At 70.6% G+C, this 26280-nt stretch overlaps 2 protein-coding genes and 2 non-coding genes across 5 annotated transcripts; 1 reads left to right on the plus strand and 3 right to left on the minus strand.

Moving 5' to 3' along the window:
• Positions 1 to 2027: 2027 nt before the first annotated feature.
• Positions 2028 to 8281, minus strand: MPV17 (mitochondrial inner membrane protein MPV17). 2 transcript variants are annotated; one of them, XM_040552153.1, is made up of 7 exons: positions 8156 to 8281; positions 5630 to 5745; positions 5445 to 5537; positions 4749 to 4844; positions 3032 to 3064; positions 2730 to 2782; positions 2028 to 2655 (listed from the first exon to the last, which is right to left on the minus strand). In XM_040552153.1, the coding sequence occupies exons 1-7, from the start codon at positions 8220 to 8222 to the stop codon at positions 2586 to 2588; spliced, it is 528 nt and encodes a 175-aa protein (XP_040408087.1). In that variant the 5' UTR covers positions 8223 to 8281; the 3' UTR covers positions 2028 to 2585. The 2 variants fall into 2 exon arrangements, with proteins under 2 accessions (XP_040408087.1, XP_040408086.1); XM_040552152.1 differs by lacking the exon at positions 8156 to 8281 and having other exon boundaries at positions 2882 to 3064; positions 5630 to 7718.
• A 15-nt stretch (positions 8282 to 8296) lies between these two features.
• CAD (carbamoyl-phosphate synthetase 2, aspartate transcarbamylase, and dihydroorotase) lies at positions 8297 to 22330 on the minus strand. Its single transcript, XM_040552146.1, is given in 45 exon segments — positions 8297 to 8424; positions 8814 to 8908; positions 8980 to 9081; positions 9152 to 9307; positions 9378 to 9503; positions 9639 to 9851; positions 9928 to 10002; positions 10124 to 10278; positions 10389 to 10433; positions 11098 to 11239; positions 11311 to 11406; positions 11494 to 11634; positions 11701 to 11891; positions 11994 to 12195; positions 12293 to 12424; positions 12498 to 12662; positions 12776 to 12942; positions 13112 to 13193; positions 13402 to 13515; positions 13517 to 13651; positions 13720 to 13824; positions 13932 to 14114; positions 14182 to 14349; positions 14447 to 14665; positions 14766 to 14948; positions 15029 to 15253; positions 15383 to 15481; positions 15608 to 15854; positions 15933 to 16183; positions 16287 to 16399; positions 16470 to 16603; positions 16702 to 16826; positions 17143 to 17331; positions 17677 to 17898; positions 18013 to 18246; positions 18407 to 18538; positions 18614 to 18759; positions 19032 to 19144; positions 19219 to 19404; positions 19490 to 19661; positions 20083 to 20224; positions 20376 to 20518; positions 20736 to 20865; positions 21764 to 21903; positions 22176 to 22330. Coding segments are annotated over 45 exon segments (6720 nt in total). The 5' UTR covers positions 22258 to 22330; the 3' UTR covers positions 8297 to 8321.
• Positions 22331 to 22835: 505 nt separating this feature from the next.
• Positions 22836 to 22999, minus strand: LOC121068866. Its single transcript, XR_005819126.1, has one exon. It is a non-coding gene; the product is annotated as a U1 spliceosomal RNA (small nuclear RNA).
• A 2743-nt stretch (positions 23000 to 25742) lies between these two features.
• Positions 25743 to 25906, plus strand: LOC121068840. The gene has a single exon (XR_005819104.1). It is a non-coding gene; the product is annotated as a U1 spliceosomal RNA (small nuclear RNA).
• The last annotated feature ends 374 nt before the right edge of the window (positions 25907 to 26280 follow it).

Consider the following 26280-nt stretch of genomic DNA (forward strand, 5'->3'; position numbering starts at 1 on the left):
CGGGGACCGGCTCGCCGGGGTCCGTCCCCTGCCCGGTGCGTCCTGCCCAGCTCCTGCACCGCCCCGCGCCCCGTCCCGCGCCCCGTGCGCCGCCCCGTGCATTGCCCCGCACCCCCGCCCCGTCCCGTCCCCGGTGCGCTGCTCCTGTGCCGCGCCCCGTCCCCCGCCCCGTGCACCGTCCCGTACCCGCTGCGCTGTCCCCGGTCTCCTGCCGCTGCGCTGCCGGTGGAGCGCGATCGGTCCCGCGGGGGCTGAGCCGGCGGCGCGGCCGGGGTTTATATAGGTCCCGGAGCTCGGGCTGACGTCAGCACCGGGCACGCACAGACCGGAGGGGGGCGGGGGCGGGAGGGGCACCGGGCCGGTGGCGGGGAGCGGGGAGCCCGGGAGCGGGGCGCCGGCGGCGGTCAGGCCCAGCTCTCACCGGTCCCTGGCCCGGGGTCCGTGACCCCGGAACCCCAGCTCTAACCTAACCCTAACCCTAACCGGCACCCGTCGGGCGCGCCGCCTCCCGGCCCCCGGTACAGCTCCCGGTCCCCCGTCCGCCTCCCGCCGTTCCCCCAGCCCGGTGCCGCTGTCCGCGGTGCTGAAGGACGGCGGCGGCGGGGTTAGCGCGGGCTGGGCCGGGGCACCGGGGCACCGGGGCGGGCGAAGATCCCGGGCCCACAGCGGGCCGACCCGCGGGCGGTGTCCGGGACAGCGGCAGCTCCTGGGGGACACCGGGGGCGCCGGGGGGGTGCGGGGCGGGGGGGGGGGGGCAAATCTACGCCACCGGCACCCGCCAGCGCCGGGCGGGCACGCGTGGCCGGGCTGTGGGCGGCGGCCGGTGGCACCGTGCCGCTGGCAGCGCTGGCGGGCGCTGGGGTCCCGGCACGCTGCACGCCGCGGGCCAAGCGCTGCAGACAGCCCGAAGCCGGAGGACGAGCCGGGGGCCAAGTAGCTGTGACTCATAGCGCCGAGGCACCGCGAGCCCACGGCGCGGCTGCTGCGTGCAGGATGTTCCAGCTCCGGGCACCGGTCGCGCTGCCAAGCGGTGAGGTGGCTGCCGGTGCACCACGCCGCTGCCCGCAGGATCCTCGCAGCCGGGCCGGGGCCCAGCACGTCCCACACGGTGCTGCTGTGCAGCCCTGTGCGTGGCGAGGCAGCATCAGCGATGGGCATCTGGTGAGCGGGCCGGAACTTGGCGCTGCCTTCCCGTGGCTCGAGGGCAGAACCCTCAGCAGGGGCTGAGCTGAGTCCCCCATGTCCCCAGCAGCCCCAGAACCGTGGGGCGGCTGCTCCCAGGGACAGCCACCCCCACTTGTGCCATGCTCACAGCTTGCTCCCTGCCAACACACCGGGTCCCTCCTGGGCCCCCAGATGCAGCTGCGCAAGGCTCAGTCTGCGAGCAGCAGCCTCGTCCAGCCGCTCCGGGCTGAGGCAGTGCTGCCGAGGGGCTGGGGCTGCAGCCAGGGGCAAGGTTCCCTGCCATGTCCCCATCAGCTCTGCTCCCAGAGACCCCAGGTGGGATGTGCCCGGGGGAGGCCAGGCAGGGCAACTGCAAGCCAGACCGTGCTGGTCACTGTGTGGCGTAGGATGGGCACAGGCACGTGTCCCCAGGAGGCAGCAGCGCAGGCAGGCTGCAGCGCCGTGGGGCTCCTCGCTGCCTAGACAAGTGGGCTCATCTCAGACAAGCCAGGCGTGGATGCAGCCCCGTCACAGCCCCAGCTCCAGCCCTCCCCCAAACCCTTCCTGCACCCTCCCATTTGGCACGTGCCCTCCCCACACCTTCCAATGCATCGTGTATCTGCAAAACCCACGAGGATCTTGGATGGTTGCATGCACAAGGCTCGTGCCTCCTCCGTGCAGCTCAGCCTGTCCTGCAGCGCAGCAGGACCGGCGGCACCTCACAGAGGGGAGGGCGGCATTGTCAGGGGCCCTGCAAGCACCAGAACGACCTGGTCTGAAACCACTTCTGCAAGCACAAAGCCTCACTTGGAGGGACAGAGGGATGAGGGGGCCCACCACAAACCCAAACGTCACAAGGATCAGCTGGGAACAGCGCCGTTTATTGGGTGCTCCGGCTGTCAGGAGTAGAGCTACACAGAAATCCCGTTCCCACTGGAGGTGTAGCTGGAGAACAGCAGTGGCTGCCGGGGCCTGTGGCTGCTGGGACAGAGGGGCTGGGGCCGGGCAGCACGGAGCAGAGCCGTGCCCCAGCCGTGGTGCTGCACACCGGGGTCTGCACCAGGCCGATGCTGCTCCAAGCCCTCATCCTTCCCCAGCAGCCCACTGGAAGAGGACAGAGCTGCCCCCAAGGAGAAACACCCCAGGTGCGGGGCAGGGCTGGGCAGAGCAGGGAGCATGGATGGAGGAATGCACCAACAGGCAGAGCCCCACAGGGCCCCCTGGAGCAGCCCCTGGCCCCGGCCAAACCTGCTCCCCCCAAGAGCAGCAGCAACGGCCGCAGCAGCAGGCAGTAGGGGTCCCATAAAGAGAGCGGGGATGGCGCCCTGCACGCATCCGTGGCCACCACGTCAAAGCCTGGAGGTGGTGCGCTCAGGAGGCAGACAGGGAGTGGGAGCAGCCCCGGGACACAGCCTCTCCCCTCACACCCGATTTGCTTTCCAGGAGAGGTAGCAGTTCCAGACAATGGCCACGCACTGGACAACTGCCAGCCTGTGGGCAGAAGGCATGGGATCAACAGCCACGGCCGCAGGGACCGGCAGCCGGGGCCGTGGCTGCGCTCCTACCTGTGGCTCAGAGGGACGAAGTAGAAGTTGGCAATCTGCACCGGTGGCCAGATCTGGGCACAGGAGGAGGAGCGGTGGTGAGCAGCCGTGGCCAGGCACCACCAGCCCCATGCCCACCTCCGCCAGCCTCTGCCCGTGCTCAGGGCATTCACCTGAGCCCATGGCAGCCCCCAGGCAGGGCACAGGGTGGCCACTGGGGACACGGAGGAGCCCAGCCCTGCCGCCCCGCTGGTGGGCAGAGCCAGCACAGCGCCCGGGGCTGGGAGGCAGGCTGGCGGCCTTCACCTCGCGCCAGCACTTACACAGTAGTTGGTGAGCAGGGCATCCACGTAGTCCTGGGAAAGACAGGGAGGCCATGAGCGGGCAGAGCAACCCCATGGCCGCGGCAGCCCTGCCCGCAGGGCGCCATGCAGGGTTCCCTGCTCTGACCCCCCCACCTCCGTGCCTGCTCGAGGGGGGCACCGGGCAGCTCCCCACTTCCCCTGTACTGTACCAAGGGACGTGCCTGCAAGGGGCCGAGCGGGGTGGCAGGAAGGGGTGGCCACAACTGCTCTGTGCCCACCACGAGCCCATTCTGCAGCTGAGGACCATGGTGCCGCGGCCAGGCTGCCACATACCACTCTGCCCAGGAGGAGACGCGGGGCAGGCGCGAGGCAGGACGAGCATGAGGAGGGCAGGAGGGGAGCCAGGACGGCTGCAGCAGGCCCGGGGCACGGCTCCCTCCTCCCCTTCGCGCAGGCCTGCCACGAGCCCCAGTGGAGCCCTGCAGCCCATGAGCATCTTCCCAGGCACAGCGGGCAGGGACGGAGAGGGGCACGAGCTGGGATGACCGGGCTGGGAGGACCAGGCTGGCCACCCTGGGAGCGCAGTGCACTGCTGTCCCCGCGGACGTGCCGCAGCCCTGCCCCACGGCAGCAGCAGCGGTCCCCTTGCCCAGCCTGGCTATGACTCAGCCGGGAGCCCGGCCTCCTCCCGGCACTGGCCGGCAGCCCAGAACGGGGAGAGCGGGCGCAGGGGTGATGGATGCTCTGGTGACGCTTCCTCTATGTGGGGAGGGATGGATGCGCCCCAAGCTGGGGGTGAAGGTGGCTGGTAGCCACTGCTGCGTGCCCCTGGCCCACAGCTCCCTCCTAGGGCAGAGCACCAGCAGGGAGCCACAGCTTGCAGGAATTGCCCACCACGTGCACTGAGAGCCCCGCACGCTCAGGCCCCAGCCCCCTCACCAAGCAGAGGCGAGGCAGGGTGCGTGGCAAGAGCTGCCTGAGGCGCGGCTAGGGGGGCAGAAGGGCCGGGGAGAGGTCTCTGCCCTGCACGCCAGGGGCCGGGCCAGCAGGGCAGGCGCAGCCATGCAGGTGACGTGCTCTGTGCGACGGCAGCCCCAGGCAGAGCCCCAGCCCAGGACAGCGCCTGGCCCTGCCCAGAGCCTGCAGGGTAGGGGCCCTCAGCCACCTGTGTGCCAGGGCACCGGCTCCGCGCCCCCGGCAGACGGGCGAGCACCCCCTCGTGCCGTGTCCCGCAGCGGGTGGTCACCGCGCGCTGGTGACTCACCCTCCGGACGCGCTGACTCAGCTCGTGCGCTGGTTTCCAGCAATCGCTGCTAATGGGAGCCATCTCCGTAATGGCTCTGCAGACACAGCCAGGAGGGCCGGATGGCGCGCAGGGAGCGGGTGGCACCCCGCAGTGCGTCCAGCCCCGGCACCCACACCCGGGGGACCGGGGGCACCAAGCACCCCTCGCCTCTGGGGCCCCGGACACCGCGCTGAGCCTGGCAGGACCAGCCCCGTGCCCCATGGTGGCCAGGGCGGCCACCTCCCCACTCTGGCCACGGGGCACCTGCAGGAGCCAGCTCTGGGCTGTGCCCAGGGGAACAAAGGGGCCGTGGCCCAGGCCATCAGGGCAGGGGCGCAGTGGCACTGCTGGGGGCACGCGGCGCTGGGAGGGAGTAGTGCCTGGGCACCACCGCAGACAGAGCAGCCAAGAGGCGTCCCAGCCGCACGCCGCTCGGGAAGCAGCACGTACCTGCTGGATCTTGGACCAGTTTTCCTCCACAGACAGACCGTTCACGGCTCCTGTGATGGCGAGGAAGCAGCCGAGGAAGCACGGTGCAAACCCGCCCTGTAAGAGAGGAGACGGAGCCCAGTGCTGAGGACCCTGCAGGGACCAGCGCCCTGCCAGCAGCACTGGCACAGGGCAGCCCCTGGCGGGCACGGAGCTGCCTGCGCGCCTCTGCCCGGGGCACTGGGCAGCAGGGAACAGCCCCAGCTCGCACTGTTCCCGGGGGCTGCCCCCTGCACAGAGCCGTAAGGGAGGGGATGGGACACCACGCTTCTGGAGGCATCCAAGGCCAGGCTAAGGGTGGCCCCACCGCCAGCCTCAGCCCTCACCAGGGCTGGTGCCAGCCCCAGGGGAGAGGCAGGACCCGGCCCCTCCGGGCCCCTCGTCCAGAGCTGGGCGCAGCAGCGATGCTGGGGACAGCACGGCCCAGCCTCCTGTGCCTGCTTCAGAGCACAGACAAGGTACCTCTGAACAGCCACGGGGGAAGGGGTAAAACAGGGATCCGAGAGACGCCTGGGGCTGCGGGGCTGACCTGCCCCTGCCTAGGGTGTGCTGCACCGAGCTGGGGCTCCTGGAGCAGGGTGGGAACCCCCCTGACGCGTGGAGGCACCGTCCTGCTGCAGCCCTGCGGCGCGGGTCCCTTGCCCACGTGGCACTGACCTGGTCCAGGACCATCTTCTTCACAGCCACGGCTTTTGTGGCCCCCGGGACGAGCCGGTCCAGCACCTTGTACCATCCACCCACAACGGGGCCCTGCGAGAGGCGGGTGAGGGGCCGCGTCCCGCTGTCCGGGCTGTGGGACCCCAGGGCCCCGCGGGGCGGCCGGCCCTCAGCACGGCACTCACCACGAAGCAGCAGCCGATCGCCACCATCCTCAGGGTGCGTCCGCCGTGGTGCTCGCGCAGCCCCCGCCGCTCGACCAGCTGCTGCGCGATCACGTCGCCGGCTCCCATGAGGGCCCCTGCGACCAGCACGGCTCAGGGGCAGGGCAGGGCAGGGCCCCGGGGCGCCCGGCTGGGTGCTGCCCCTGCCCCGCGAGGCCTCCGACCATTCCCTCCCTCGGGAAGCCGCTCTCCGGTGGTGCCCTCCCCACTGCTCCCCACCGCCGCCCTGCGCGGTGCCAGGCCCGGGGCCGGGTCCTCGCTGCTCCCCGGCCGCTGGCACAGCCCCTCGCCTTGTTTCCATATCGGTGTGAGGACTGCTGCTGTGTCCCCGCGCGCTCTGCGGGGTGCAGCCCAGCTGGGCTTCTGGCAGCTCCCGCCCTATCCCACACCCTTGACCTCTTCGACGCAACTCCCTTGGCTCCGCGCTCCTTCCCCCAGCCCTTGTGGGCTCCCCACTTGCTCCTAACGCTCCTTGCGAGACAGTTCCCAGGCAGGTCTCCAGCCCCCTGCGTTTCTGCTCCCTTCTTGGAAACCCAGGGCACAGCGAGCTCACGGCCCCGGCCCCAGCAGCCCCAGCGTCCTTCCCCCGCGCCCGACACCGCTGCCCTCAGACCAGCCCTACCCGGGACCGTTTGCACACGCAGCTCCTCACCCTGGTGGGCTGAGGGCGCCGGGGACAGCAGAGCCCCAGGAGGCATCCCCGGGAGTGCCGGGGCCCCACGGCCTCCCTGTGACAGCCCCAGCAGCCTTTCTTTCAGAGAGCAGGGCCCAGCCCAAGCACTGCAGACTGCTGCACAGCAGCACCCCCAGAACCTCCCCAGGCCCCCATGCACCCACCCCACGCAGAGGGGCCAGGCACCGAGGGCGCACTGCCGCTGGGGCAGGGGCACGTCCAGCCCTGCCTGCAGGCGGCCAGGCTGGGCCCCAGCGGGGCCGGGCACCCTAACCCTAACCCCAAGGGAGCACTGAGGCCAGGCAGGGCACTGCAGCCCGGGGCTGGACGCCCCCGCTGCGCCCCTCCAAACCTGAGACCGGCCCCGGGCTGACCCCACAGCTCCCTCTGGGAGGCAGCCGCTGTCCTGCCCGGTGCTGGGGGCAGGCGGGAGGCGGCCGTGGCTGGCGGCCAGGCCAAGCGTGGGGCCTGGGGCCGCCTGGCTGCTGCCTCAGACTGCCGCCCCCGAGCGCCTTGGAGCACACCCAAGCCTAATGAGGCCACCCCGCTGGCGGCCCCGATGGGCCTCGCTGCTGGCAGCTGCAGGCTGCATGGCCACGGCGGGGCGCGGGGCCGCTCCGCAGGCGGGGACAGGCAGGTCACTGCCGTGGGCACGTGCTGCTGCTGCCGTGCCCGGGCTCTGCTGGCATCCTGGCCCCTGGCCTGGGCTGCAGGAGGCGAAGCGCTGCCTAACCCCGCAGCTCCCAGCGCTGCCGGATGCCCCAGCGCAACCGGCTGCCGGAAAACCTCCCCAGCGCGGCCCTGGCTCAGGGCTCCGCTACGCCGAGGGAGTGGCAGCAGGGTGAGGGAGGCTGCTTCGAGCAGCACGCACGGAGCAGCGGGCGCACAGCGGCTGGACGATGGCACGGCCGGCAGGGAGGGCTGCGCCCAGCTGGGGCAGGGGCACTGCTCGCTGGAGCTGCGAGGACAGCAGGGCGATGGGGCTCCAGGAGGCGCCTCTGGTGGCACAGGGGGGCCTGGGCCACCCGCAGATGGGGACCTGAGGACAGAGCCCTCCTTGGCCGCCGGCCCCACACCGAGCGCTGGGTGATCCCACCTGCGCTGAGCGGCCGCACGGCCCCGGAGCCAGCTCAGGGGCTGCCCCGTGCTGCAGCACGGCCGGCTCCACGGGGAAGGTGCGAGGGCTGAGCGGGGCCCGGAGCCAGCCCCGGGCAGCCCCCCCGGCTGCGCCTGGCCCCCCTCCAGGCCGCGGCGTGGACGCACACCTCAGCAGCACAGCAGGTGCCAGGCGATGAATTCCATCAAACAAGATAAAAATAACGAGGGAGCGGCGAGGCGGCCGGGCACTGCCCCAGCGCCTGGCAGCGGGGGGGGCCCCGACAGCCCCGGGGAGCGGCGAGGACGGACAGGGGGGGCGCGGGGCAGCGGGTGGGGCACTGGGGGGCTGCGGGGGCACCCCCAGGGGCACGGGGGGGTTGGGGGACTCGCGGGGGGGTTGGGGGGCTCACGGGGGGGTTGGGGGGGGATTCACGGGGGGGTTGGGGGGCTCACAGCTGCAGGTACGTGGACGCCGCACGGCTGGGGAGCGCCGCGCACAGCGGAGCAGCAGCGCGCAGGGACTCAGCTCCCGGGGGGGCTCCCGGCCCCGCACGGCCCCGCTCCCGGGGCTGCCCCGCGGGCCCGGCTCCATCCCCGGCCCCCCCCGCCCCGCTCCCGGTGCCGGCCCCGGTCCCCGCGGTCCCCCGGCAGCCTGGGGGGCGGTGCGGGGGGGGGGGGGGGGGGGGGGGGGGGGGCCCGGCCCCCCCGGCCCTTACCGGCGGTGAGCGCGGCCCCGGCCCAGCCCCGCGCCGCCAGGAGCCGCCCCCAGCGCCGCGCCGCCATGGCGGGCACGTGACCGCGCCGCACCCCTACCCCCCCCCGGACGATGGGCGGAGTCAGCGGCGGGGGCGGAGTCAGCGGCGGGGGCGGGGTTTATTGACGTCAGTAGCGGCCCAGCACGGTGGCCAGCAGCGCCATGCGCACGTACATCCCCTGCTCCGCCTGCCGGAAGTACGCGGCGCGCGGGTCCGAGTCCACCTCCACGCTGCGGAAGTGACGTCACCACCGGGAGCCGGACCGGGAGCCCGGCGGCGCCCCCAAAATCGTTCCCCCCCAGAGCCCCTCCCCCACCCCCCCAGATCCCGGCCCGCCCGAGCCCGCCCCAACACCACCGGCCCCCACCGGCCCCCACCGGCCCCCTCCCGGCCCCGGCCCCGAGAGCCCCCCGAGACCCCCCCGGGCCCGGCCCCTCATCCTCAGGACATCCCCGGGACGCCCCCGGGTCCGCCCCGGCCCCGGCCGCACCCCCAGCCCCTTGCCCCGAGCCCCCATGGCCTCAGCCCGACACCGCCCGGCCCCACCCCAACGCCCCCAGCCCCAAGACCCCCCGGCGCTCCCCGGCCCCAAGACCCCCCCGTTGCCCCCCGGCCGCACCTGATCTCGTTGACGCGCGGCAGCGGGTGCATCACCACCATCTTCTCCTTGGCCCTGGTCATGCTGTGCGGCGTCAGGACGAACTGCCCGAAGCACTGCGGGGGCAGCCCTCAGCACCAGCCCCGCGCCCAGGCACAGCCCCGGCCACCCCCGGCCCCACACTCACGGCCTCGTACTCCTCGGCGGACTCGAAGCGCTCCTTCTGGATGCGGGTCACGTAGAGCACGTCGGTGTCCGGCAGCGCCTCCTCGATGCTCCCGAACTCCTCCTGGGGGCAGCGCCGTCAGCGGGGCTGGGAGGGGGCGCACCCCCCGGCCCCACCGCACCCCGTTCCTCACCTGCTTGATGCCCTTGGAGGCCACAAAGGCAGTGATGTCGGCTGGCATACGGAGGCTGGGGGGCGTCACGTAGCGCAGGTTGACGCGGTACTGGGTGAGCAGGCGGGCCAGGGAGTGCACCGTGCGCCCGTGCTTCAGGTCGCCCACCATGGTGATCTGCGGGGAGCGGTCAGCACGACCCACGGCGCCGCAGGGCCCGTGCCCCCCCCGTCCCGCGGCGCCTCACCGTCATGCCGTTGACGGTGCCCAGCTCCTCGCGGATGGTGAAGATGTCCAGCAGCGCCTGCGTGGGGTGCTCCCCCACCCCGTCCCCGGCGTTGATCACGGGCTTGCGGCAGTGCTTGGCAGCCAGCTGGGGCACAGGCAAGGCTGAGGACCTGCCCCTGCACCCAGCGGGGAACACGGCACGGCCCTGCCCCACAGAGCAGGGCACAGCCCCGGCCATGGGGGCAGGACAGGGCCCCGCCGCCCCCCCAGGCCCGCTCACCTCGACAGCGCCCGGCTGGGGGTGCCGCAGCACCAGCACGTCGGCGTAGCAGCACATGGTCTGCACCGAGTCCGCCAGCGACTCGCCCTTCTGCACCGAGGACGTGGCCTCGGAGAAGGACACGACGGAGCCGCCCAGGCGGCACATGGCTGCCGCGAAGGAGCTGCTGGTCCGGGTGCTCGCCTCGTAGAACATGGACGCCATCACCTTGCCCTGCGGGGCCGCGGTGTCAGCACGGGGAGCGCGGCGGGGGGGGCGCGGGGCACCCACGGCCCTGCTCCCAGCTCACCTTGAGGATGTCCAGGCTCCGCTCCTTCTGCACCAGCATGCGCAGGGTGTGCGCCACGTTGAAGAGATGCGACATCTGCGAGGAGACGGGGCTCAGCGGGGGTGGGCAGGGCACACTCCGTGGCACCGAACCCCCCCCACGCCCATGCAGGTGCCCACGGCCCCGCAGCACCAGCACCCGCCCCCAGCCTGGGCACCTGCTCCTTGGAGAACTGCCGGACGGAGAGGATGTGCTGCCCAACGAGGGGGTGCAGCAGCGGGGAGGTCTGGAAGTGGGGAGCACCCTGGGGGGACGCCTGGCGCGGGAAGGGTCCCGGGGGGTACACGTGGCTGTCCTGGATCGCAGCTGCATCTGCGGCACCAGGAGCAAGCGGTCAGCCCACGCGGGCGGCCACGCTGCACCCTCCATAGCCCCCCACTGCCGGGTGTCCCCGACCCCCCCGCTTCCCCCCCAGCACTCACCTGCCTCCGCCGCCTTCCTGCCGGCCTTTTCTCGGGCGTCCTCAGCTGGGGCGGGAGAGGGGAACAGCAGCGTTAGAGGGCGGCGGGCTGTGGCAGCCCTGCCCTGCTCTGCGGGGATGCTTCCAGCACGGCGTGGTGCTCCTGGCACCCTCACTGCCGTCCTCAGCAGCACCGGGTGAAGGCGCCACGGGCCCAACACCAGGGTGGTGGCTGCCCTGAGACGTGAGGCCAAACCCCAGCGCTGCGCCCCACACGCGCCCCCCACGGACCCCAATCGGACGCAGCCCCAATCACACTGGCAAGCGTGGGGTCCCCGAGGTGCCGCGCGGGCTGGGGCCGGGGCAGGAGGGGAGCAGGCGGGCACCGCCGTGCCCCGTCCCAGGGACCCGGCCCCACCACGGGGCGAGAGACAGGGCCGTGCCGGGGCAGCACAGGCAGCCCGGGGCCGGCGCGGCACCTGGGGGAGGGGATGCACTCATCGGCTGCGGTTAGTGCCATTAGCGCGGCCGCGTCTCATTGTCTGAGTGAGTCCCCCCCCAACATTACCGGTGCCTCGGGCGCCCGGGCGGTGCGTGGCTCCCAGCCTCCGGAACGCTGAACGGGACACAAGGGCAGGCATCAGCGGGGCACCTGGCCGCGGCCCCGGCCCCAACACGGCGGCTCGCTCGCTGCCCCGCCGCCCCCCTGCCCGCCGCGCCGCTCCCCTCACCTGGCAGCCCGGGGTCGGAGGCGCGGTGGATGCGGGGCGGGAGGTGGAAGCGCCCCTCGCCCACGGGGCCGGCCCGGCGGGGGCTGGAGGCTCGGCCGCGCAGCGTCTCGCCTGCCCCTGCGTGCCTGGGCCGCTCGGGGGTCTGCGGGGAGAGGCCGAGCTGGAGCCGGGGCCGGGCAGGGCCTGCCCCTCCCAGCCTGCTGCGCACCGTACCTTCACGCTCTCCTTGGCGGGGGCCATGTGTGGCACGGGCACGGCTCCCATGGGCCATTTCCTCACGTCCTGCCCGTAGCCAGGGGGCACCAGCACCTGCAGCCACAGCGGGTGAGGGGCCGGTGCTCGGTGACCCCCCCAGGTGCAGGGGAGCAGCACCGAGGACCAGCGCGAGGGCCTCACCTGCCCGTCGATGTAGGCGACTTCCCCACGCAGCACCACCCTTCGCACCGTCCCCTTCACCTTCATGCCCTCGAAGGGCGTCCAGCGGGCCTTGGAGAAGGCCGTGCGTTTGGGGATGACCCACTCCTGCTCCAGGTCCACCTGCCGGGAGAACACATCAGAGGTGCTGGGGCCAGACCCGGGGCGGGCAGCGGGGCAGGGACCCACCTCCACGTAGGTGTCCTCCTGCGCCGGCAGCCCAAAGATCTTGCGGGGGTTCTCGTAGAGGCGCTGGACAATGTCCTCCACAGTGAGGCGCCCCTCGGACACGGCCGTCAGCAGCAGCGGCAGCATGGTCTCCAGGCCTGGGTAGCCGGGGGGTGGCTCCATCCCCTGCTTCTCCTCCAGCGTGTGCGGGGCTGCGAGACGGGGCCGGTCAGCGCGGGACGGGGCTGCGATGCCTGGCCCCATGAAGACCCACTGCCGCCCCCACCCCACGTCCCCGGTCCCTCAGGGCTAACCGTGGTCCGTGGCGAAGCAGTCGATGGTGTCCATGTTCTCCCAGAGCGCCTCCACGTCCTGCTGGGTGCCCAGCGCCGGCCGCACGGACCCGCAGCCCGCCCCGAGGCGCCCCAGGTCATCCCGGCACAGGAAGAGGTGGTGCGGGGCCACCTCGCACGTCACCGGGACCCCCTTCTGCTTGGCCGCCTTGATGAGGAGGATCTGGGGGAGCCACGGTGAGGGCAGCTCTGCGGCCCCCCCCGCCACGTGCCCCAGCACCGAGGGCTGCTCTGAGGGGACCCCGGGGCCCTCTGCTCACCTCCTCCCGGCGGGCCACGTGGCAGATGTGCACGGGGCGCTGGTGCAGCTGGGCCACCATCAGGACAGCGGCCACCGTCTGCCTCTCTGCGTGGGCCACGATGGGCAGGTGCCGCGGCCACTGCTCGAAGTGCTGGGGGAGATGGGGCTGGTGGGCACCAGGGGCCCTCGCCAGGCCCCCGCCAGCCCCCGCTGCAGCTGCTCACCTCCATCCACAGCGACACGTCATCTATCCGCAGGCTGGAGAAGGTGTCGTTCAGGTACAGCTTGAGCCCAGCAGCCGCCCCGGCCAGGGGTCCCAGCGAGCTGGCATTGTCCGAGGAAGCACCCAGGAAGAGGGCGAAGTCGCAGCGCGCCCCAGCCTCAGCCAGCTGCAGGCAGTGGGATGTAGCTGGTGCCGGGCAGGGGCTGCCCCCCCTCGCCAGCTCCAGCAGCGCACGACGAGGGGATGGCGGTGGGGGCCGCAGCAGCGCCATCTCCTTACCTTCTGCGCCAGGGCAAAGGAGGTGGCATCGGTGATGGCAGGGCTGGTGTTGGGCATGGCACACACCATAGTGACGCCCCCGGCCAAGGCAGCTGCTGTGCCCGAGGCAAAGTCCTCCTTGTGGGTGCCACCCGGCTCACGGAGGTGCACGTGGACATCGATCAGCCCTGGGGAGCGGGACAGCATCAGCAGCAGTGGCCCTGGGCAGGGGCCGGTGCGCAGGGACACGGCCGATGCAGGGGACGCCAGCAGCAGACAGGAACACCCCTGTCCCCAGGGCTGCCCCGGGTACTCCCCTGGCCCCGTGCTGCCCCCAGAGCCCCCAGCCCCACCTACCCGGCAGGCGGATGAGTTTCTGGGACGTCATGCAGTCCACGTGCATCTTGAGTGGGGGGGCGGCCCCAATCTGGCCCAGTGCCTGTGGGAGCAGCAGCTGCCAGGTTAGATGTGTCCTCCAGGGGTATGTGTGGACAAGGCTCAAAACAGGGCAAGGACAAGGGCACCTACCCGAGCCCCAGCCCAGAAGCCGCCCTCCCACCCGTAGCAGAGCCCACGTACGTCGCCAACCCTGCAGGACCCCTGGCACCCCCCTGCCTCACCCGTCCCCAGCTCGTGCCCGGTCCCACCTCCACAAAGAGCTTGGTGCACTTGATGTCGATGATCAGTGGCACCGAGTAGTCGACGGCCAGGCGCCGGGTGCGGTACCCCTTGGTGACAAAGGAGGAAAGACGCCGCCCCCCCCGAGTTGCGCATGGAGAGGTTGATGACCATCTCAAAGTGGTTCTCGGCCAGGTAGTCCAGGATGCTGCGCTGGGTCTCACGGGCGCCGGCCTCGCTGCCGTCTGCCTCCTCGAAGTGCCAGTCCACCGCCATCACCTGCCCGCAGCACCCGGTCACAGCCCTGCGCCGCCCCCAGCCCCCCCTGCCGGGCCCCGAGCCCCCACCTTGATGCCGTGCTCAGTGTAGAAGTCGGCCGTGCCAAGGCTGGCGTACAGGTTGTAGCCGAGGCTCTCCAGGGTCCGCACCGTGGGCAGCAGCTCGCTCTTGTTCTGCAGCACCACCGCAGCTGGTCAGGGCACCGGGGGGGGGACCAGGCCCCGCCAGCCCCAGCCCCGCAGCCCCAGCCCCAGGCCCCGCCAGCCCCAGCCCCACACACCTTGTAGCTGCCGATGGTCAGCAGGATGTTCTTCTTGGGGATCTTGAAGCCGGTGCTGAGCATGGCCTTCAGGTAGGCCTCGCAGCGGTTCTCCCCGAAGCAGGCCACCTCGCCCGTGCTTGTCATCTCCACGCCCAGCACCACATCCGCACCCGCCAGGCGTGAGAAGGAGAACTGGGGCACCTGGGGGCAGCAGGGCTCAGGGACCACCCGCACGCGGCCCCCAGCCCCAGCCCCGGTCCCCACTCACCTTGACGCCAACGATGCCCGTGCCTGTCATGAGCCCCACAGGCTCCACGTCCTCGCCCATGATCACCTGGCTGGCCAGAGCCACCAGGTCCACCCCCAGGGTCTTGGAGACGAAGGGAAAGGAGCGGGACACGCGCACGTTGCACTCGATCACCTTCAACTGGTCGTCCTGCGGAGAGGGGACAGGTGCGAGGGGCATCCTGGGGCCGCAGGGGTCCTCGCGGCACCCCTCCCCGGCACGGCCTCGTCCTCCCCGTTGGAGGTACCTTGGCAATGAGCTGCAGGTTGAAGGGCCCGGTGACCTGCAGCTCCTGCCCGATGGCATGGACGATTGCCTTGATGCGCTCCAGCGTCTTGGGGGTGATGTCCTGAGGGGGCGTCACCAGAGTGGCATCGCCTGAATGCACCCCGGCATTCTCCACGTGCTCCGAGATGGCGATGGCCACCACCACACCGTCACAGGCCACCGCGTCCACGTCAATCTCCTGCGAGCAGGCACACGGTCACCGCCCAGCAAGGCACCAAGGAAGGACTGAGCTCTGGAGGCGCAGCAGCCATCCCCAGGCTGCAGGAGCCCTGGCCAACCTTGGCCTCCTGGATGAACTTGGAGATGACAACGGGCTGCTCCTTGGACACGGCCACCGCGTTGCTCAGGAACTTCTCCAGGTCGCTGTCCGAGTAGGCCACGTTCATGGCCGCGCCACTCAGCACGTAGGAGGGCCGCACGACGCAGGGGTAGCCCACCTTGCCGCAGAAGTGCTTGGCCGACTGCGGGAGAGGCAGGCACCCTCAGCGGGCATGCCCAGGGCCTGTCCCCTCGGGCAGCCCGTCACCCCCACCGCCCCCACCTCCATGTCAGAGAGCTCCTTCCAGAGGGGCTGGCTGATGCCGATGGTGTCGAGCAGGCGGGAGAACTTGAAGCGGTTCTCGGCTGAGTCAATGGCCTCTGGGGAGGTGCCCAGGATGCGGCACTGCTGCCGGTGCAGGGCCATGGCGATGTTGTTGGGCAGCTGCCCCCCCATAGACAGGATCACGCCCTCGGGGTTCTCCAGCTCGTAGATGTCCATCACCACCTGCACGTGGGGCAGGGGGCTGGCTGGGAAGGGGCCGCGGTGGCCCCCATCCCCACTGGCCCCGCAGAGGGCAGGGCCCGGGACACCCCCACCCCAGCCCCACAGCGGGCAGGGCCCCAGCCTGCTCACCTCAAAGGAGATCTCGTCAAAGTAGAGGCGGTCACACATGTCGTAGTCAGTGCTCACTGTCTCAGGGTTGTAGTTCACCATGATCGTCTTGAAACCCATCTGCCGGGGTAGACAGACGAGGTGAAGCCGAGGGCACCCCCAGCCCCATCCTCTGACCACGTTTCCCACCACCTGCCCAGAGACGCCCACACCACCAGGCCCGTGGGGCGCTGGGGCCCAGCCAACCTTGCGGAGCTCCTGGATGCAGCCCACGGCACACCAGTCGAACTCGACGCTGCTGCCGATGCGGTAGACGCCGGAGCCGATGACCATGACGTGGGGCTCGCGGAAGGCCAGGTCGTGCTCGGTGCCATTGTAGGTCAGGTACAGGTAGTTGGTTTGGGCTGGCCACTCGGCCGCCACGGTATCGATCTGCTTCACCACCGGCAGGATCTTCAGGTCGTGCCGCATCTTCCGTACGGCCAGCTCGGTGCTGCAAGGGGCAGGGTGAGAGCCAGGCTGCAGACTGGCACCAGCAGCAGAGCCGGGGGCTGCCCCCTGAGCACCTCACCTGAGCACCGCCAAGGCCACCTGCTTGTCGGAGAAGCCCAGCTGCTTGGCGCGCTGGAGCACAGCGGGTGGCATGGTGCTCTGCTCCTCACGGTACGCCTCCAGCAGCACCGCGTGGTCTGTGATGTTCTTCATCTTGTGCAGGAACCAGCGGTCGATCTTGGTCAGCTCGTAGAGGCGCTCAATGGAGTAGCCAGCCCGCAGCGCAGCGGCCAGCACAAAGATCCGCTTGTCTGTGGGCGTCTCCAGCTCCTGGCAGGATTCAGGGGTGAGTGGGGCTGGGGGGGCCTGGCCGGCAGCGCAGCCCCCCCGACTGACCCACCAGCCTTTCCGCCCCGTTGACCCCAGCACTCACCACATCCGAGGCTGGTTTCACAGTGTGGTCAAAGCCCACGCAGTTCTCGTCCACCATCCTCAGCGCCTTCTGGAAAGCCTCCTCAAAGTTCCTGCCGATGGCCATCACCTCCCCTGCGGAGGGAGCTGTGAGCAGCCTGGACCCACACGCGCCGCCCCGCGCTGCCGGCCCCGCCGTGCTCACCCACGCTCTTCATGGAGCTGCCGATCTTGGTGCTGACGCGCAGGAATTTGCTGAGATCCCAGCGCGGGATCTTCACCACGCAGTAGTCCAGGCTGGGCTCGAAGTTGGCAGTGGTGGAGTTTGTGACGGAGTTTCTGGGGATGGGAGGGGAGGGGATGGTGTCAGGGGCCTGCAGGCAGCGCCCTCAGGACATCCGAGGTCTGCACCCGGCCCCCAGCAGCGACGCTGTTACCTGAGGACAGGCAGGGGGATGCCCAGGGCCAGCTTGGCAGCCACGTAAGCCAGGGGGTAGCCGGTGGCCTTGCTGGCCAGGGCAGAGCTGCGGGAGAGCCGGGCGTTCACCTCGATGATGTAGTACTGCAAGGAGCAGGCAGGGGGGCTGAGTGCGGGATGGGCCCCTCGCAGTCCCCCCATCCGCAGCTCAGCTGGGATGGGAGACCACGGAGCTCAGACGGGAGGGCAGCGACTGCCACGGGGCAGAGACCGCCCAAGGACCACACAGCACCAGGAGAAGACCGGTGCGGAGCCAGGCAAGTGGCCGACACGGTGGGGCCCAAGGGCAGCAAGGTGAGGCTCAGCCCCGTGGCACGGCGTGGGCAGGACCCCAAGCCGGGCTCCCCCAGGGCCGTCCCGGCGGACTCGGGGACGAGGCATGCAGGGGGGCTGTGCTCACCTGCTCCGACTCGGGGTTCAGGGCAAACTGGATGTTGCACTCGCCCACGATGCCCAGGTGCTGCACCACCTTCACAGCCGTGCGCCGCAGCATGAAGTACTCGGTGTCGTTGAGGGTCTGACTGGGCGCCACCACGATGGACTCGCCCGTGTGGATCCCCAGGGGATCCAGGTTCTCCATGTTGCACACCTGGCAGCAGGGGGTCAATGCGGGTGGCCCCAACAGCCCCATTTGTGCTCCCACCCCACTGCTCTGCTGAGCCCCAGAACGGTCCCACCTGACCCCCATCCCCCGGGGACCATGGGGGGCTCCCTGCACAGCCAGGACTTGAACACCAGCCCCTGCGACACCGCAGTGCACCAGAGCACAGCAGGGCACCCGTCGTGCTGGGCAGCAGCCGTGCCGACATCAGGAAAGGGGCCGGGAGCCCCCCAGGGCCGGGGCGCAGCAGGGAGCCCATTCCTACACGCCCTGCAGCACCCACCCCTCCACAACCCCCCCGGGGGCAGGGGGCTCCCCGGCCCTGTCTCATACCGTGACGCAGTTGTTGTAGGCGTCCCGCACCACCTCATACTCGATCTCCTTCCAGCCCTTCAGGGACTTGTCCACCAGGACCTGGGAGGTGTGGGTGAAGGCCTGGCTCACCAGTGCCACCAGCTCCTCCCGGCTGCTGGCGAAGCCGGAGCCCAGGCCCCCGAGGGCATACGCGGAGCGCACCAGCACCGGGTACCCGAGCCGCTCGGCCGCTGCCTGTGCCTGGGGAGGGCAGCGAGATCAACGCCGGGGGTCAGCACCCTGCCCGGGGCTGACCCCCATCCTGCCCCCCCGGCTCCATCCTTTCCCGTGACCGCCCGCACCGCACCCCCAGACCTGCTCCAGGGAGGCAGCAGCCTCGCTGGGCGCCACGTGCTCCCCGATCTCCTCCATCTTTTCTACGAAGACTTTGCGATCCTCCGTCATCTCGATGGAGGCGACGGGGGTGCCCAGCACCCGCACGCGGTACCGCTCCAGCACCCCAGCCTTGGTGAGCTCCACGCCGCAGTTGAGGGCCGTCTGCCCCCCGAAAGTCAGCAGCACCCCATCGGGGCGCTCATTCCGGATCACCTGGGGGGTGCAGTGCCCATTCAGTGGGGCTGCACCCTCCAGCTCCGTTGCCCTGATGCCCGCCCCCCCAGGCGGCGCTCCACCACCCAGAGACCCCCAGGCACCCCCCGGCAGACCCCCGGCTCCCCGTCCCCATGCCCACCAGCCCCGCAATGCTCACCTGGGTGACGTATTCGGGGGTGATGGGCAGGAAGTACACCTTGTCTGCCAGCCCCTTGGAGGTCTGCACCGTGGCGATGTTGGGGTTGATCAGCACCGTTTGGATGTTCTCCTCCTTCAGGGCTTTGATGGCCTGGGGGAGCGGCAGGCTCAGAGCTCACGGCCTGGGCCCGCCGCCCCATGCCTACCCTGTCCCCGGGGCACTCACCTGCGACCCCGAGTAGTCAAACTCGCCCGCCTGCCCGATGGAGAGGCCACCGGAGCCCAGGATCAGCACCTTGCGGGGCCGGGCCGGCTCCTGCCCCGCGGCCGGCGCCTCGCTGTAAGCCAGCCAGTCCTGCAGGCGCTGCCGCACTGCAGGGGACAGGACAGGGGGTGCCGTGAGCCCAGCGACGCTGCACCCCCAAGGCACGGCCCCAGCCCCACAGCCCCGCTCACCACAGTCACGGCCCGCAGCCCCTCTGCCCCTGGCCCCAGCCTCAGACCCCACAAGCAGCCCCACAGACCCCACACACGGCCCCAGCCCTAGCATCCACCTCTGCCCCACAGCCCCCAGCACAGCACCCCTTGTGCAGCACGGCCCCAGGCGCGGGGGGCTCGGCGGCACCCTCGTGCCCCACGCCCACCTGTTTTGGCACTGCCATCCCCCCGCTGCAGGTCCTGTGCTGCCTCCACGAAGACATCAAAGAGTCCCTCCAGGTCTGTGGGGCCGGCGCGGTGCTCAGGGTGGAACTGGACACTGCAGGGGGGAGGTCAGGCACCTGCACCCCAGCCCCACACAGGGGCCATCCCCCGCTCCCACCCCGCGCCCACCTGAAGAAGGGCTTGTGCTCGTGCACGAGGCCCTCGTTGGAGCGGTCGTTGGCGTTGGTGAAGAGCGGGGCCCAGCCGGGCGGCAGGCTGCCTGCCTCCACTGCGAAGCCGTGGTTCTGCGCCGTGATGAAGCAGCGCTGCGTGTCCTCGTGCAGGCAGGGCTGGTTGTGCCCACGGTTCCCATACCTGGAGCGGGGACACGGGGTGTCAGGCACCCCCAGGCAGCCAGGACCCTGCGCCGGCTGCCTGCCCACCCCCAAACCCCTCTCACTTCATCTTGTAGGTGCGGGCGCCAATGGCCAAGGCGATCAGCTGGTGCCCCAGGCAGACCCCGAAGATGGGCTTGGGCTGGGGGGCCCCCAGCACGCTGCGCAGGCTGGCCACTGTCTGCTGGCAGAGCTGCGGGTCCCCGGGGCCGTTGCTGATGAAGAGCCCATCGAAATCTGTACCCAGACAGAAGCAGAGTCACAGAGGGGACACCAACCCCTGTGGGTCACAGAGGGATCGCCCCAAGCCCTACCCAGCAGCCCAACAGAGATGCAGCTCAAGTGCACAACCTCACCAACTCCCAGAGGGTTGCGCAGAGGTATCCTGAACCCACAGACCACCACCCCACTCACAATCATGATGTCCCAGCCCGACACCCCACCATGTCTCCTGCAGGATCCCATTGCAGCCCCCCCCAAAAATCCACTGTCCCCCATGACCTCAGGGTATGGTGATGCTGAGGTGCCCAAACTCCCTGTCACGGGGCAGGATGTGGTTCCCCAAGGCCCCTGGCACTAGCCAAGGAGACAACCCCTGCTCCAGATCCCACCCTCCCCTTTGCAGGGCCCTGGGAGCCCCTGGCCAGGCCCACCCCACCTGCAGTGTCCAGGGGATGGTCCCAGGGAACCACGGTGACGGCCGCCCCCCGCTCACACAGGCACCGGACCTGGTTGTACTTGAGGCCGCAGTCGACTGCGGTGATCCGCAGGGATCCGCCCGGGTTGAACACGCGGGGTGTCTGCAGGGAAGGTGAGTGCGGGGACCAGACGATCGCCCCAGGCCCCCTCCAGCCTGGGGCTGGCCCTCTGCTGCAAGGAGCCCTGCAGCCCTAGCTCAGCACCAGGCACCCGGATCCCCCCGACCATTCACACCTGTGCCCCTGGCCATACCTTCAGTGACACCTCCTGCACGAGATGCCGCTTGTTGGGGTCCTCAAAGGGGAGGCTCTTCTCGAGGGTCTCATCTGGCACCAGCTTCCCCAGCAGCGTCCCCTTCTCACGGATCTTCTTTGTTAGGGCCCGAGTATCCACCCCTGCAGAAGGGCCATGAGACACGGCTGTGCGGCCCCATCCCACCCCAGGCAGGACCCCATTCTCCAGCATCTTCACCACCCCAACCCTGGGTGGAGCCCTGGGGAGCAAATCCCAATGCAGAGACAGGTCTGGTCCCAAACTCACTGCCCCAGCACCCTAGGTGCACCCCAGCTCCACCCCTACCCCTGCACCCGACCCTGCAGCCCCCAGCCCCACCTGCCAGACCAGGGATGTTCTGCTCCTTGAGCCACTGGTCGAGGGAGCGGGACGCGCTCCAGTGGCTAGGGGTCTCCGAGCACTCGCCCACCACCAAGGCAGCCACATGGATCTTGCTGGACTCGAACCACTGCAGGAGCAGAGTGTGAGCATGGCCGGGATCACGGCCATCAACCCATGAGAGCTCCCCTGCACCCCGTGGGTGCCCAGCCTGGCCATCTCATGGGGCACCGTGGGACAGCTACAGCCCAGGGCTGTGGGAGCCCTAAGGGATAGGGCCCCCCAGCCCCAGCCACGTGGCCAGAACACCCTGGCAGGGCTGGCATCATCCCTGTCTCGCCCCACACCCAGACCAGTAAGGTCAAAGCTTGGTGTGGCAAGTGCTGCTGGACCACAGCCCCGGGCCTGGAGGCCAACACAGCCGTGGGACCCCTCAGCACAGGGCAGATGTGCTGTGGGACAGCACCACCACCCCCAGCCCCAAACAAGCCAGCGCATCCCACCCTGCAGCATGGGGGCTCTGGACCCCGGGAGCAGAGCCTAACAGAGCCACAGCAGGGACGGACCCACGCGTCCCCAGCACGGCAAGAACTGCCAGCAGTGTGAGTGAGGCTGGGGACGCCTGACCCAGCAGCACAGGAGGGGGCCCAGGGGCAGCGCAGCGGGGCCTGAGGTGGACACGGAGCTGCTGCAGCGAGGCCTGGACTCTGTCCTGGGGGCAGGGGCGGCCGAGTGGCTGGGAGGGGCCCGGGGGCCTTGAGCTGCTCTGCCCCCCGGCTCCAGGGGCAGAGACCCCCGCCCCGCACCCGGAGTCACCCCAAGAAGCGGCACCCAGCCCCGCAGCGCCTCGGTCCCGGAGCACAGGGGTGCTGCAGCTCCCGGTCCCGCTCCCTGCCCGGCGCTGGGTGCCCACAGCATCGCGGAACAACCTCCGCCCGCCACGTGCCGCCGCGCCCTAACGCGTGCCCGCGGGCGGCGAAGTTTGGCAGCGGCGCTGGAAGCGCCCCGGGAGGCGGCCGTGCCCTCACCCGGCTCAGCCCGAAGGGGTCGGCCTCGTCGCGGGGCACGCCGTAGTTGCCGACGAGCGGGTAGGTTAGCACCAGGATCTGGGCCCGGTACGAGGGGTCGGTCAGCGCCTCGGGGTAGCCCACCACGCCGGTCTGGAACACTGCGGGGACAGCAGAGCCCGAGCCGTGGCGGCGGGTCCCGGCCGGTCCCGGCCCCCCCGCGGCACCGCGCCGCGCCCCCACGCGTGCCCCCACGTCCCGCGAGCCCCGGCCCGGCCCCGGCGCCCCTCGGCCGGGGCCGCCGCCGCCGGGGGAGGCGGGAGCAGTGCGGGACGGGACGGGACGGCCCCGGGCGCCCACCGGCCCCGCTCCCGGGCTGGGCAGCCCCCGCCGGGAGGGGAGCGGAGCGCGGCCCCGGCCCGGCCGCACTCACCGACTTCCCCGGCGGCGGCGGCGCCGGCCCCGAAGGCGCGGCCGCGCAGCACCGACCCGTCCTGCAGCACCAGGCAGCCCATGGCGGCTCCACGTGCGCTCCGGCGGCCGCGGCGGCACCGAGCCAGGCGCGTGCAGCGCGGCGGCGGCGGCGGCGCGGAGGATCCGGGGCGGGGCCGGGGCGGGACGGGCCGGGGCGGGACGGCCCCCGGCGGCGGGGCGGTGCCGCTGCACCTGGAGCACCTGGCGGCCGGGGGCGCCCGCGGGGCACGGGGGGCGCAGGGGGCCCGGGGGGCGCAGGGGGCCCGGGGCCTGCGCGGAAACGCGGGTCTGGAAGGAGGGGAGGCGGCTGCGCGCGGCGCCTCCCCCGGCAGGGACCGCCCGCCTTGGGCCGCGCCGCCGGGAGGGAGCGGTCACGAGTGGGGAAGCGGCGCGGGGCCCGCCGGGGGGAGGCGGACACGGCCCCGGGACCGCGGGCGGAAAACGGAGCGAGGCCTCCGAAGGCAGGGACCAGCACTCTGTGCGGGAAGGGAGGCGGAAACAACACAACACATAAAACAGCACAGGAACCCCCGTAAATACAACACTCAGCTTCAAAGAAACCAGACAATAGCCAGAAAAACATTCAGAGAACACTGCTCTGTCTTTGGCACCGCACAACCAGGGGAGAGCGCGAACGCAGTCCCCCACTACCACAAATTATGCAGTCGAGTTTCCCGCATTTGGGGAAATCGCAGGGGTCAGCACACCCGGAGTGCAGGGGATGAGCCTCGCCCTGGGAAAACCACCTGCCTGATCATGGTGTCTCCCCTGCCAGGTAAGTATGACGCCCGCTCCCCGCCGCCGCGCCCCCACGCGCGCGCACGCACACCCAGCACACGGACGCGCGCCCCGAAACGCCCGCCCCGGGCCCGCCGGACCCGCCCCGCCCCGCCCCGCCCCGCGCGGCGCCCGCGCCCCGCGCCCGCCACGCGCCCACGCGGGGCCACGCGCGGCGCCGTGCGGTGTGGGGCTTGTCCCGTGATGCCGCGCGGCTCCGATCTGCATGGGCACGCCCCCTTATCTACATGGACACGCCCCTTTATCTGCCTGGACACGCCCCCGAGCACGCAGGCCTCGCCCGTCGGGCTCCGGCTCCCCACGGCCCTGCCCGCGCCGCCCGCCCGCCCCTGCCCGGACTCGCCGCTACCGGAGCGGGGCAGAGCGAGCGCTGCCGCGGGGCTGCCGAGCCGGGGCCCGCACCGAGCCGAGGACGTGCCGTGCGGAGCGGGAGCTCTGTCGGGGGATCGCGGCTGGCCGAGCCCCTGTGCACGACCCTGCTAGAGTGAAAACAAGGTTGAGATAGAGATACTTTAACAGGGAAAGAAAAAAGAATACTAATTATAGTAATAATACAAATAAGTGAAGGACAAAAGAACTGCTCACCACCAGCTGCCTGATGCCCAGCTTACAGAGCTGGCAGCTCTTCAAGGATGTTTTCCTTAGAGCACAAGAACTCCCCATCCCCGGGGAAAAAGCAGGCAGGGAGAGCAGACACCTGGGATGGCTGAGCAGCAACCTGCTGGGCAGACTGAGGCGCGAGAAGGAAATGCACAGGCAGGGGAAGCAGAGACACGTGGCCAGGGATGAGTACAGGGAAGCTGTCCAGATGTGCAGGGATGGGATCAGGAAAGTCAAGGCACGGATGGAACTGAGCTTGGCAAGGGACACAAAAAAAAAAAAAAAAAAAAAAAACAAGAGGGGATTCTCTAGGTACATTGGCCAGCAAAGAAAGGCCAAGGAGAGTGTACCCCCTGCTGATAAATGGCAGAGAACCGGTAACGAGAGACATGGAGAAGGCTGAGGTACTCAACAACTTCTTTGCCTCAGCCTTCACCGCCAGTCAGGCCTCACACGTCTCTGTTTCCCTGAACCTGAAGATGAGGGCTGGGGGAGCCGAGTCCCTCCCGCTGTAAGCAAAGAGCAGGTTGGAGACCACCTGATGAAGCTGAACGAGTACAAGTCTGTGGGGCCCGATGCCATGCCTCCCAGGGTCCCCAGGGAACTGGCTGATGGAGTTGCCGAGCCTCTCTCTAGCCCATTTGAAAAGTCCTGGCAGTCAGGTGAAGTCCCTGGTGACTGGAAAAAGGAAACATCACTCCCACTTTTAAAAAAGGGTTGAAAGGAAGACCTGGGGAACTAGAGACCGGTGAGCCTCACCTCTGTGCCTGGGAAGATCATGGAACAGATCCTCCTGGAAGCAATGTTAATGCACATGCAAGACAAGGAGGTGATGTGGGACAGCCACCACGGCTTCACCAAGGGCAAATTGTGCCTGACCGATCTGGCGGCCCTCTGTGATGGAGCGACTGCATCAACTGACAAGGGAAGACCAATGGATGTCATCTACCTGGACTTCTGTAAGGCCTTTGACACGGTCCCACACGACATCCTGATCTCCAAATTGGAGAGAGATGGGTTTGAAGGGTGGACCATTCAGTGGATAAGGAATTGGCTTGAAGGCTGCACCCAGAGAGTGGTGGCCAACGGCTCCATGTCCAGGTGGAGGCCGGTGATGACTGGTGTCCCTCAGGGGTCTGTCCCGGGACCAGTACGGGGGTTGGAACTAGTTGATCTTAAGGTCCGTTTCACCCCGAGCCATTCTATAATTCTGTGACTCATTGGCAGTCCCCGGCCAGCTCCCCGATTTATTGTTCAGCAGGACGCCCTCTGGGACGGGACATCCCTTTGGGGTCCCTGGGCTTCCCTGGCCGTGTCCCCTCCCTGCTCCTTGTGCACCGCGGGCTCCTCGCTGGGAGGGCTGCATGAGGAAAGTCCGGGCTCTGCGCAAGCGCCGCTCTGCAACGGCCGGCACGTCGGGGTGCTACCGGCAGGGTTTTCCTCCTAAACCCCGAGCACGGCTCCACACCAGCCGCCGGGAAGGAAATTAACTCTGCCCCAGCCGAAGCCGGGACAGCCCCGCGCGGCGCCGCCCCTCGCTGCCGCTCCGCATTGCCCCGCTCTGCAGCAGCGCCGGGACAAGAGCAGGGCGGCCGAGGGCGCGCAGCCCCCGACCCGCGGCAGCCTCCCCGCGGCGAGGCCGTCGCTGCCCCGCGGGCGGTCCCTGCGTGCGGCCCGCTCCTCCCGGCCGGGCTGGCCCCGTGCCGCTGGGCTGTGGGAGCCGCGGGCCGGGCACCTGGGGACGGGCCCCGCCGGGCGCCGCAAGCCCCAGCGCCGGGCTCCGGCGGGACCCGGGAGCGCGGGCGCGGGGGCGGGGCCGCGGGGAGCCGGGCGGGGCGGGGCCTGGAGGCACGGGGGCGTGTTCACGTAAATAGGGGGCGGCCCATGCAGATAAGGGGGCGTGCCCATGCAGATCGGAGCCGCGCGGCATCACGGGACAAGCCCCACACCGCACGGCGCCGCGCGTGGCCCCGCGTGGGCGCGTGGCGGGGGCCGGGCGCGGGCGCCGCGCGGGGCGGGGCGGGGCGGGGCGGGTCCGGCGGGCCCGGGGCGGGCGTTTCGGGGCGCGCGTCCGTGTGCTGGGTGTGCGTGCGCGCGCGTGGGGGCGCGGCGGGGGGGAGCGGGCGTCATACTTACCTGGCAGGGGAGACACCATGATCAGGCAGGTGGTTTTCCCAGGGCGAGGCTCATCCCCTGCACTCCGGGTGTGCTGACCCCTGCGATTTCCCCAAATGCGGGAAACTCGACTGCATAATTTGTGGTAGTGGGGGACTGCGTTCGCGCTCTCCCCTGGTTGTGCGGTGCCAAAGCCAGAGCTGTGCCGGGGCCGTCGGGCTCTCGGGGTCGGTCCGCTCGCGGCTCGGAGCCAGCCTCAGGCCGTCGCGAGGAGCCAGCCGTGGGCGGATGGGGCCTGCACGAGGCTGCAGCCCGTGGAGAGGAGCCCCCGGCGGGCCGGAGCTGCAGCCCGTGGAGAGGAGCCCCCGCAGGAGCAGGGGCCTGGAGGGAGCTGCCGCCCGCGGCGGACCCGCGCTGGAGCGGTTTGCTCCTGCGGGATGGACCCCGTGGGACGGAGCCGCGTGGGAGCGGTTCTCGAGGAGCTGCTGCCTGTGGGCGGCCCCCGCAGGCTCAGCTCGGGAAGGACGGCATCCCGTGGGAGGGACCCCGCG

The sequence above is a fragment of the Cygnus olor genome, chromosome 3 (assembly GCF_009769625.2).
Source record: "Cygnus olor isolate bCygOlo1 chromosome 3, bCygOlo1.pri.v2, whole genome shotgun sequence".
Taxonomy (NCBI): Eukaryota; Metazoa; Chordata; class Aves; order Anseriformes; family Anatidae; genus Cygnus; species Cygnus olor.

Bases quoted from the DNA above. Each gene is read 5' to 3' on its own strand.
- MPV17 (XM_040552152.1), bottom strand. From the start codon at position 5,969: ATGGAAACAAGGCGAGGGGCTGTGCCAGCGGCCGGGGAGCAGCGAGGA. The intron at 3,065-4,748 runs GTACGTGCTGCT...TGTCTTTCCCAG, and splicing joins ACTGGTCCAAGATCCAGCAG to GACTACGTGGATGCCCTGCT. The intron at 2,783-2,881 runs GTGAATGCCCTG...TCCTGTGCCCAG, and splicing joins GGGGGCTGCCATGGGCTCAG to ATCTGGCCACCGGTGCAGAT.